This window comes from Talpa europaea (assembly GCF_964194135.1).
Source record: "Talpa europaea genome assembly, chromosome: 12".
Lineage (NCBI taxonomy): Eukaryota > Metazoa > Chordata > Mammalia > Eulipotyphla > Talpidae > Talpa > Talpa europaea.
In genome coordinates this window covers 73,682,754-73,695,220 of record NC_140079.1, presented here as the reverse complement: position 1 = coordinate 73,695,220, position 12,467 = coordinate 73,682,754, and the positions used below count along the sequence as shown (strand labels likewise).

The following is a 12,467-nucleotide window of genomic DNA, read 5'->3' as shown; positions in this document are numbered from 1 at the left end:
GTGTAAGAACCGCGAACATCTCTGGGCCAGGAGACAACTGAAACCAAGGCGTGGATCACGCAGGCACTGTTCGGGGATACAGTAAAAGCGAGGCTGCAGGGAGCTCTCCCCAGGGTGGAGAGCAGTTTCTGGCCCTGCACAGCACGGGGCAGGGTCTCTCCCAGCCAGTGATGTCAGTGAGCTCACCTGTTCATGTTCTCCCAGGAGAGGCATGTGCTTTCAAACCTATTCTGAAATCTAACTTCAGTAGACCTATCTTTGCTGACCTTGCCTTTGTATTATGAGGCAACTCATTCTGCTCTAGAGTTCCGTTATTTAGAGTTTTTTGTTGTTTTAAATGGAGATAACACTGAGTTACAACATTGTAGGTGATTTAGGGGGTTAGGTTCACACCTCCTCAGAAATGTCACACCATTCCCACCATCAAAGCACCCCATAGTCCTTTACCTTAGGTGGCTTGTCCCCTTCCCCACTCAACCCCTATCAGCCTCCCACTTCCTCTAGTAGCCTCAATTCTGCAAGTCACATTTCTAGGGTTTGTTTTCGTTTAGTTTTGTCAGTTACTTTTTTTTTTTTCTGGAGTTACATTAACCCAGTGCTTTTTACTGAGGGGAGGTATTCTTATTTCGAGGTGTGCATTTTAGGATGCTGAATGCCACTGAATAAATGAGGCAGCTTCCTGGAGCATACTTTTTACACCAAGATTGTCAGGAAAAAACCTCATGTTAAAATGAAAATGGAACATTAGACTATATGGAACCATTAAAAATATTTGGGCTTTTAGAGATGGTTTGGCCTCTGTTCCGAGATCTGATGTATAGGTGTCTTGCCCCTTCTAGGCTCTGGTACAGCGCTACCTGTCAGAGATCCGGATACTCTTAGATCTTTCACTCACTCACCCTGGTACCAAGCCTTGAGTTCTGTTGTGGAGTATCATTTATCTATAATTTTTTGTCACCTTCCCTTGCACTCAAGTGAGGCCTGATGACCAGTCTCTGTACAGGTAATTATCTCCTTTCCTGTAATCATTACCCTTCCAGTCCGTTATCTACAATGATGCCATTACTCTAATTGAAAGGTAAATGTAATACATCATTCTTCTAAAAACAGTAAAAAGCCCATCACCACTTAAAGCATAATTCCTGCTATATTTCTACCCCAGTTCTATTTCAAAACGTATCAGCAATCTTCACCAACTTCCAGAACCCCTGGTAATGTGCTTCTGTCATACTTTGAGGACCTTATATTCCCCTCCCTGTACCTACATGCCCTTCACACACCACTCATCTCCTGTCGTGGAGACTTTCTCTAAGAATTGGTTTTAGTACCATCTCATCTTTTCTGGGAAGTTACCCTAATTGCTCCCCCACTGATGTGCTTCTTTGTTTGCCATGACAACACCTGTGCATATCTTCCCCACTAGATCATGAGCCCCAGAGGATGGGCAATGCCCGTGGTCACTGTTGCTTGTACAATACACTGGTGTGCTTGTATAATACACTTATTAATTGAAGTTAAAATATGCTTCTCTTTCTAGGAACAACAAAAAGCCCTGAAATATGTACCTTAACTTTTCAACAAAACTAAGAATCTCCAACTAAGATGCAGAAGTGAGAAGTTCTACAATATCATCAATGTATCAGATTTTACTAACTCACTCCTATTTAATGTAGTCTAGGATACAGGATAAGTGACACAGAATTTTAAAGTTTTATTTTCTGTGTGTCAACTTTTTTATTAATACAGACTTTAATCTGATAAGGTCTATTCTCAAGCATTTGATTGTTTGGAATTGGTTAAAGAAAAAATTAATTTCAAATATAAACTATCAGGGCCTCCCTGGTGGTGCAGGCAGTTGTGTGCCACACTGTGAAGCTGTCTGCAGCCTCTGCAGCACAGGTTCAATCCCGGCTTGTGGGTGAGCATCCCACATGACGAGCAGACCTCTCCTGTCGCGCCCGCTGCTCCCCTCAGCAGTGTACCTCGGTCTTTCCACCTGCTCTGCTCTTCCCTCTGGCTCTGGTGAATTCTCTCACCCTCCCGCGCTTCTGACTGTACCCCGTGCTTATATAAATAAATAAATAAATCTTTGGGGGGAAAAAAAAGGCAATCATTTAAAAAAAATCAAATACAAACTATCAAAAATAAGTATTCACTTAATGTGGTATTATTTGTTTATGGCATCAAAAGGTTTCTTCTTCCAAAGTAAAGGCTCTAATATAAATTCAAGATTTTTTTGAATGGAAACAAAACAAGACATCTTCTCAACCATGCATGTGCCAAACAATGCAGTAGACTATCAGGCGTACTTAGTGTAACGTGCCCACACACATTTATGAAAAATTATAACAAGCACTTTGTGCATTTACTGTAGCTATTTCATAAACATCAAAAGAGAAACTGGACAGTTGGTTAAAAAATTTATTTTTCCATAAAGGAAGCTTGTAAATTTGCTCCTTCTAATCCACCTTCAGGGTTTTGAAGAGATATCAAGTTCTTTCAGATTTTCGGCTAGGTGAGTGGTTTCCTGACTGACTGGGCTTTCCAGGTAGGTGGTGCCTGCACAGGGCTTTCCAGTCACTGGGTCTATGACTTTTCCAACTTTGAAAATGATCTCAGCCAGTTCATGTTTCACATGCTTCGTGCGTGGAACAGGCAAAGCCTTGAGAAGCACAATATCTCCAACTGTGCACTGCTGAAGAGCGTCATGAGCAAAGTAGGTTTTTCGCTTATTAAAATACTGTTAAGAGAAGAAGGAAATTGGTAGTTTCCATCTATAAAGTGGTAATACAGTACAGATGATGAAAAAAGAATGCACATAAAATAAGCTGAGACTTGAGAAAAGATAACTGATTTAAGGAAGTTTCCAATGTAAGAGTTAGTGCTTAATTTTTGGAAAAACAGCTATGACTTTTCCAGAGCTGATCCTGTCCCTGAGCATTCCAGTTTATTCCTTTCAATACCCTTGTGCTATCAATTATCTTTCTCTACATTATTCAAACTCTTCCTTCACAGAAGCAGGTTCCCGCCAATTTATAAATTTCACCATTAGCTGTTTGATTAGGACATCCACTTAACCACATCAAGCTCAATTTTTTCCACCATAAACTGAGGCTCTCATATGTGCACTCAAAGTACCGAGAGAATTATAAAGTAAAACGGACGTAAAGCACTTAGTTCCATATCTGGCTCAAAGTACCACAAGCAAGCCACAGATAACCAGAATCACCTATTCTGCAGGACAACCCTGTCATGGCAGGTACTTCCATTTTACAGATGAGAAAAACCAGCTGAGGGAGGTTAAATAATATGCAGAGCTAGTAAACAACAGAGTCAGTATTCAAACTGAAGTCTTTTGATTCTCACATCAAGGATCATGCTGTCACTCTTCAGGCTTGCTCTAGAATTTCTGATCCTATAGGACAAGTAGCACTTCTGCCTATCTGTGTGCCCAACCTTGAACGCAGAAACATCCTTGGCACTCCCCCCGCCTCCCTTGATCATCTAACAAATGTCTCTATCCCTTTCTCCTGAAGTCTTATCCCACTCCTTCTATATTGTTCCAAGGACTGTTCAGTTCCTAATCAATTCCATCATAGATTTTTGCTAATAATCTTACCCATTTTTTTTACCTCCAGTTCTCATCCTTATCCCTGCCTCCAAGGTTGTCTTTACTTCTACAATAGAATGAAATTTGAAATACAAGATAAAAGTCCCTTCACCATCTAGGTCCAACTAGTTGCATTCATTCAACAGGAGTGCCTATACTGAGTGACAACCTCTGGGCTCAAATCAATTGCATTGCTGTAGAAGTCATCTCCTTTCATAACTAAAAAAAGTCAACAAACTACTTTTCACAGCTGCAGTGGCTCCCCCAGATGATCTTCTGGATAAAATCCTTTTTCAGATTCAACTCAAATGTCTTCTATTTCAGGATGTTCTCTTTCAACAACTTGGAAAGAACGCGTTGTTGGGCTCACTGCTCCCACAGTACTTTTCAGAGAGTTACTGTTATCAGGCTGAATTGAAATGAATTTTCCATGTCCCTACACACAGGTGTTTACTGCATCTTTAAGGATAGAAAAGTTTTTCTGCTCAGAACACAGACGGTGTTGGTAATTTATCAATGCCCCCTGAAAAGAGGGATGTTCCTCACCTTTAATAGATAGGGATCCAGAACAAGTCTAGTAACTCTCACTTTAGCAGTTTTTTGCATTGCTGTCCCAATCACCTTCCCTACTATCCACTTGGCATGGACCGATGAACGAACTATTGACATTATGTGGCTTTGGTCACCTGAAAAACAAATTTCAGAGTTAAATATTCTGGTAGCTATGACTCACCAAGTGCATTTTGTCACTAAAACTACTATGTCCTGAGACAGCTCTCCTTGACCTTCTGGAGAATGCTTACACCTTTGCAATTTCCTTAAACACCCGACCTCCTTTCTCTGTCTGTACCTTTTACAAAGCTGTACCTTTAAATTCCTTCCCCAAGGTCCTCTTCTGCAAGACGGTAATTATCACTGGGTCTACTCACAGGGGTTTAACCTATAAGGCGCTCAACAGCGCGATTATTTGCTGCCTTTTACCCTCAAAGGCTCACGGCCCGGCCGGGCGGGGAGAACCGGGGCCCTCCCCGGACAAGGAGACCTGGACTTGGCGTTGCTGCAGATCAGAGCGCCGAGTCCGTCTGGGGCAGGGTGGGGGTGATTCACCCCTCCTCCCGGACTACCCCCAGGTCAGCCGACTCTCCTCGCCCCGGGAGAGTTATCACAAGGCAGCGCCAGGGCACCCAACACCTACCCACGCCGGCGGCTCTACGGCCCCGCACTCCCCTGCGGCTCCACAATTGCGCGGCGCAGCCCGCGGAGCGACGGGCGAGGCGTGATGACGTCACCCGCACGCAGGCTGCTCCGCCCCGACCGCCCCTCTCATTGGCCACCGGCACCAGGTTAAGAGCAGGGCTTTGCTCGTTCCCCTTCTACAGGGGCCGCGGCGGGTGGGTCTCCTGGACGGCTTGACCTAGACCTCTGCTGCTTCCACCTTCCCTTCCGCCGCTGGCCGAGCGGGTTCACAGGCTTTCCTTCAATTCCATTTGGTCTCCTCGTCTTCCGTTGAGCTCTCAGACTCTGCTCGGGGCATTGCAAATCAGAGGAACTTCTTTCATCAAGCATGGAGATAGACGGCTAGATGCTGAGGCTGAAATACTTAAGCATATCCCAGCCTCTTTTTAAGAGAAACTTCTCTAGACTTTTATGTCCAGTATCTTTTTAGGTATGTCTCGGGACCTGTGAGATGGAGAGAAGTAGGGTGGTTAGATGGGCCATAAGCTGGCCCCTTGGGGATGTCTTTTCTGAAAGATAAGACTGGGAATGTGTTAAGCTCTGGTTTGGAAATCACTAACGGGGACCAAAAACAAAAAGCTATTTGGCACAGACAATTTGAGGGTCAAAATATGGGTAGTCAAAATTGAGCACTGAAGCATCTTAGCAACTTGTGAAAGAAGGTTGGGAAAAAAAAGCTATTCATACATTAGTCTGTACAACATTCACTTCTTTCTTAGCAAACATTTATGGAACACTTATTCCCAGTGCTAGGCATTGGAGGCAGAAGAATGAATCAAAGCGGCCCCGACCCTCAAAAGGCCCTGTCAGTAGGGATAGGTGAGGACGGAAACAATTATAAAATAAGGCACGGGTAATGGCAGCCAGGCGTGCCTAATGATCCTGAGAATGGAAATTTGATCAATACATGGTCCCTGGCCAGAAGCCATAACTTGGGAGGGGGACATGGGATGTGGGGACAGCTTTTGAGGTAGAAAGAGAGCATGTACAGAAGTTGTGGGGTGTAAGGGTAAGTAGTGTAAGAGTCTGGTATGACCAGAATATATGATAAGAGGAAGAGTGGCAGGGTGAGGCTGGATACCCAGGAGGCATTTCTCACTAAGGACCTGTATTTCCTAAAGGGGGGGGGGGCAATCATTTCTCTAGTTTTCAAGATAATTTTGCTAGTTTTCAAAATCATTGTGGTAGGAGTATGAAAAACAGAATAGAGGTGAGAGAGATTTAGAGTCTGGGTGCTTTGTCAGGGATTGGTAAAGACCTAAACTGGAGCAGAGACAATAAAAAGAGAAAGTGGATTGTGAAGTGACTGGGAAATTGACCAGTCGTGTGAGGCAAGGAGCCAGAGAGGAAGTAAATGTGTACATATGCACATATAGATAATAACATAATTAGTTTTATTACTCTGCTTCTCAGGTTGATTGGCTTAAACAACAACAAAAACATTTTCTTACAGTTCTGTGGCCAGAAGGTAAAGGTGCCTTAAGGACTGTTTCTGGTAAGGACTCTTCTTGACTTGCAGCCAATGGCCGCCACCTTGCTGTGTCTTCAAATCATGCCTTTTCCTGTAGGGAAGGGGCAGGAAGGGAAGGGGAGGGAAGTTACAGGAGACTAACAAGAGAAAAGACAGGTTTATACATGCATGTAGTATATAGATGAATAGATTCACTGAACAACTAGAGGTAGGGATTTATATGCCAACAATGAGGGAAGGGGAGGAGGAAGGACTCCTATGGGAAAAAACTAGACTTTTAGGAAAGATAAATGGGCTTTTGTGCAAAATGGAAAGTTATAAACAGTTTGTGATAATGTTTATCTATGTAATTTCTCATCCTGCTACCAGTGGTTGGTTGATTTGCTTCTTGGCTACAATCACCATAAGCGCAGACCCAGCATCTAAACCCTCGGGGACTTTTGGCAAGAGGTAGAACATGAGAGATCCCAGCAGAAGAAAGGTCCTTGGGATTTAAAAGTAGAATTTTTTAAAAATATTTATTTATTTATGTATACAAGAGCAGGGGTACAGACCAGAATTTGACTTGTGGAATTGTTAATATATAGTATCTCAGAACAGTTTGTTGAGCATGGACAGCAGCTCCCTCTATTAATGGCTTCATCCCTGTGATTTTTCGCACAAAAATCCCACTCTAGAGACAACATTTACTTATCCTGCAGTGAGAGGAATCAGCCTAAGTAAATGTCACTTAGGACAGTTACATTAGGACACCTAGGATGCTCAGTGCAACACTGTTGAAATAGAAACAGAAGGGAGTCATATCAAGGTTCCACTCAATGAAGGCCTGAATTGTCTTGGTAACTGGTCTTTCTTCTGGAATGTTATACAGACATAACATATAGTAGATCAGATAGTTTTACCTCCTGATATTCATATTTGACACCAGATGCTGCTTTGCCTCCTAGTACTTACCCTTAGGCATTTTCTCCTGTGCATACTTCTTTAAATAATTTAGATGACACCATTTCATCTTGTCTTGAACATCTTCCCAGAGTATCAGATCTTCTATGTAATTTTTTCATGAATTCATCCTTTATAATATATGACTGAAACATTACTTTTTAAAAGTGACTTTCAAATGAGTTACATAGACATTTTGGAGCAATTTTAGGTTCACGGAAAAGCTGAGCATAAAGTACAATTTCCATATACCCCTCATCCAAGTTCTCCCCATCCTGTCCTTTTACTTTAACATCTTGATTTAGTGTGGTACATTTATTACAATTGATAAGCCAATATAGATACATTATTACCAACTATAGTTTATATTGGGCTTCACTCTTGGTGGTGTCCATTCTTTAAATATGAAGTCAGTGTTTAAAAGAATGGGATCTCTACTTCTAGTTCTTACATTTTATTAAGGGTACATCTATAATAAGTAGAGGAACATTGGTTGCTTAAAGAATGTCATCTGGTTTCTTTAATTAATAAGTTGAACATTAATCAAAACACAAATTGTAATGTTTTTCTCCAAGCCCACACCCTTTAGATATAAGAATCCATCAACATGATCCTTTAATACTCTGTTTCTGAGAAAAGGAGTCACACAAATTTTGGTGTTGATAACAATCTTTCATTTTATTAATGTTGATACATTTACCAAATGTTTTCAGAGTGTTATAAAAGACTGTTCCAGGCACTGTTTGTATCTACTGGATTAGGAATAAGATGATGTTCTTAGTGACATTTCAGTCTGAATAACCCTGAATAATAAATTATTTATTACCGTGTCTAAGGTTAAGTATCTCTTCCATAAAAGAAGGGCTGTAACACCTGATTGGATGGTGTTATTTAGATGGACCAGATAAACTGATGTGAAAGGGTAATGCTTTGCCTTCTGAGACAGAAATAAATGGTACCACAGATTTTTGAATGAGTACAATTCCCTTGGTTCCCATACTTGGAGCACCAGTATTTCAACGTAACTAAAATATCTAGGGTTCACTCCTTAACTTGGAACATTTAAAGAAACAAAGGCTCACATGAGAATAAATTCATATCAGAATGGCATAGTTTACTGTACAGTGAATATAAGCATAATCATTTTTGACTCTAAGAAATGTATAATATGCTTTCTAGTTTGAAAATTCTATATATGAGGAATTGGTGAAAATCCTTAGCCAACGATGGTCCGGTTCAGTCCAGATACCTCTTTTCTGGGATTGCCCAACTTCTGCTGATCCTCTTCTGAAAATCCCATATTCTTTTTCACTTGAGCTGCAATATATTGTTTTATATTGGAGCACTTAGTCCTCTTTTTGGTATATTGAGGTTTTTATTTTAATCCTCGCTGCAAATTAAACTCTCATCAAAGCCTTTATCAACAGCTGATCATGACTTCTTTTATGACAACTCTGCTGTTGAGATTTCACCTTAGCTCACTCTCTGTTTCTGAAATCTGAGTGCCCTATACTCATTATGGCAAATGAATATTAAATACAGCTCCTTTAGGTAAAGAGATACTTCCAGAAATGAACTGCCCTTCAAAATGATCTCTACTACACATATATTTGAATATAAAATATTATTAGAAATCCCCCCTGATTTTTAGTAACTCAGGGTTTTATGAACTAGTTTACATCCATTCTTGCATGAAAGATAAATGCACTTTGAAAAGTGTAACTGTGATGAAATTAATTTTATCAGTTTACTTTCTTGGTTTTTATTTAGTGTTCGAATTTGTAGAAGTCTTTAAATCATTTCAGCTTTCACTCAGACATACAGAATCTATCCCTTTCATAGGAAAAAATTCTTGAGAAGGCAGCTATGTTAGAAAAAACATGAGAAAACAGGAGAACAGTGTTCCTGCTTTAGCCTCATGGCTCCTTCAGCTATGCCTGGGAAGACTGAGAGAAAAATGGAAAGCCAAGAAACCGAAGCAGCCCCATAATTGCTGCTATTTATGGCTTAGGACAATTTACATTTATAAAGCTTTGTGATATCAAAGTATGACTTCTATAAAACAAGGCAATGATTATAAAAATCTAATTAAACCACCTTAAATTCTTTCTAGAAAAAAGTAATATACATATATTTTAATAAATAAAATGAATTAAGTCAATTAGTGATGCTTTTATAGTTGTTTATATCAGTCAATAATGGTCTTCCTTGGTTCTTGGCCTCAACAGGGTACCACAGCTCACCCTCTGCTACAGTCCCCAGGGGTGTAGAGTGACATATGGATTATTAGCCTGCCATCATTATGAAAACAAAACTCCTCTCTGCAAATATAGCAGAAACAACAATTTCAATAAAAAAAAAATCTGTTTGCTATAGGTAAATTAAAAATTAGAACAATAAAGAAAAGTGGGTTACTCTGAATCAGTCTTTTAAAGTTGAGCAGTAAGACCCTCACTCTTGTCTGAGACGCTTCTTAAAGTGATCATAGGACTCGAACAACAAAAGTAATGCAGAATTGCTAAAAGAATAGAAATATATTATTATTGTCAATATGCTATAAAATTGTTTCTCAAATAGTAGTACACAAGATTTTAGGTAGTACACCAATATACACAATATTTTTAATTTCAAAGTTATATATTTAATTTGATGGGAAGTAGCAAATATAATTAGCATATAAAACTCATAATTTCAATAATATTTCCTAGGACAAGGCTAAAAAGTCTGAGTTGACTTAAAGAAAAAAGTTAGGTAAATACTAGGTATGATAAAAACTGTAAAGGAAGCACACAAATGACTGAATTTTGAGAAATATTGCTCTCTTCTGGCTATTTCAATTCTATGTGACAGGTTATATTATAGTATTGCCTTGATATATAATTTTAAAACTTTGCACCATAAAAACTTACAGGCAAATCATTATAGATTATTGCCTACTGAATTTCTGGTCATTAAAAAAAGTTTCATGTAAGATTTAGAACCTGACTCCAATATAATAGTGCTTATAAAATAAATTATTTTTACTATTTGTAACCACTCCTGGGAAGAGAATATGCTACTAGCTTAAGGTCTAAATTTATTTGGTTGCTATTCGGTCAAAGTTTATAATCTTTCTCTCTGTTTGATTAATTTATTATTGAATGGTATGAAAAAGTCTGACCAGAAATATCCTACATTTATAAATTCATATGATTTCCCCCCTATGAGCTATGTGCTGCTGAGTAAGTGAAGGATTGTGGCTTAAAGTTTTTCCACATTTATTATATTCACATAATTTCTCCCGAACATGTATTTTTCTATGTTGATTAAGGTGTGCACTCTGGCTAAAGGCTTTCTCACATTCATTACACTTATAAGGTTTTTCTCCTGTATGAGTTCTCTCATGCTGATTAAGATGTGTCCTCTGACTGAAGGCCTTCCCACAAAAACTACATTCATAAGGTTTCTCTCCAGTATGAAGTCTATGATGTTCAGTAAGTGATGTGATACGGCTAAAGGCTTTACCACATTGATTACATTTATACGGTTTCTCTCCAGTATGAATTCTCAAGTGTTGAGTAAAGGATGAATGCTGACGGAAGGCTTTCCCACATTCATTGCATATAAAAGGTTTTTCTCCTGTGTGGATTCTCTGATGTTGAATGAGATGTATCCTCTGGCTGAATCTTTTCCCACATTCGTCACACTTATAGGGCTTCTCTCCAGTAAGGACTATCTGAGATTGAGTAAGAGATGAATTGTGACTGAAGGCTTTCCCACATTCACTGGATTTCTCTCTAGCATGAATATGAGTAGTAAGAAGAATATGTTGATTGAAGATTCTTCCACACTCATTATATTCATAAGCGTTCTGTTTTACATAGTTTCCCTGATAGTAAATCATTTCTGAATTATGTTTGATGCTATTTCCTTGTGTATCAGAATTAAGGGGTAATTTAATTGAGGGAATTCTCTGATGCACAGTAAGGCTTGAGTTCAGATTACAGTTTTCCCCAAATCTATTACATTCAAGACTCCTTTCCTTTGTGATATTTTTGTGGGTGAAAGATCCTTGTCCTAAATGTCTCTGCTGGTTTTCTTGGTTAAACTCTAACTGGTAATCAAAGTCCCAGAGACCTCCTAAGATGGAATACCAGAAACTGTCTCCTGTTAGTCTCTCCATGATTCTGTCATGGGTTTGATTTTCATCAGAAATGTCCTGGTCTGGAGTTGATTTTTTGATTTCGGGTCTATTCTCCCCATCTAAAAGAAATTCAGAACATACAAATTCTTTCTTGTATTCACTGTGTTTTAAAAGTGAAATTGTTGCATAATGAATTAACAAATGAAACTAACAGTAATGCAGACTAGGCATATGTGGCATTGGAAATGTTAAAATATGGCCATATAAACACTTCAAAACCTATGAAAGGATGACAAGCAGTGAGCGGAGGAAAAACCTTAAAATGTGTGTGATAATCATAAAAAGAACAGATCACCCAGGTGTATCTATGATATACAAAAGGAGAACAAGGAATGGGGAAAAGCCTGTGTTCAAAAAGTAGGAGATATTAGAAGAAAGACCATACTTAGAGAAGAATGGGATGAATTCAGGTTCTTATAAATCTCATTTGTAGTTCATTCTGTTGTAATGTTAATGATTGGCTGGACTGCTGAAGACAGTCTTTCATATTCTCTTTGCACTAAATCCATAGCCTGAGGACCAGGCTCCTAGAGCCACAGGTAAGTATGTTACTCTAGGCCATACTGGCTAGGAGTAGAGTTTAAGACATTCATTCCCTCATGTCTAGCTTCCAGAACTTTTGTATATACCTGGAAACATGGCAGCCTGATCAGCATGCTCATGGTCACTTTCGTTGATTTCCTTCTTTCTCTGTCTTCCTTCTATAAGGTAAAAGGGAAAACTGCTGCTGGTTGATAGACTTGCCATCTACTTGGATTAGGAGTAGTGATTTTACATGGACTACACAGGCACTGCTCCTCCTCTGTGGATACCCTCAAGGCATTGAACATTAAGGCATCACATCTTTAATCATCTATCTACATCCCAGTGGGCTACCACAGGACACAGTCCAGAACTCCAGATTGAGAAAACAATTATCTTGGCTTCAGAGCAGTTTTTTTTTTTTTTTTTTTTTTAGATTTTTATTTATACAAGAACTGAGGTACAGGCCAGATGTGTGGGAGGGTGAGAGGATTCACCAGAGA

General features: G+C 39.4%; 2 protein-coding genes across 2 annotated transcripts in view; one reads left to right on the top strand and one right to left on the bottom strand.

Moving 5' to 3' along the window:
* SEPTIN14 (septin 14) overlaps positions 1-12,467 on the top strand; it is a gene marked incomplete at both ends in the record, with an annotated part of 257,692 nt that overhangs the window by 206,991 nt on the left and 38,234 nt on the right. The window lies entirely within an intron of this gene.
* On the bottom strand, positions 2,471-4,279 carry MRPS17 (mitochondrial ribosomal protein S17; the record flags this gene model as incomplete). Its single annotated transcript, XM_084248502.1, has 2 exons — positions 2,471-2,740; positions 4,157-4,279. 2 exons carry the CDS (start codon positions 4,277-4,279, stop codon positions 2,471-2,473), a joined length of 393 nt encoding a protein of 130 aa, XP_084104628.1.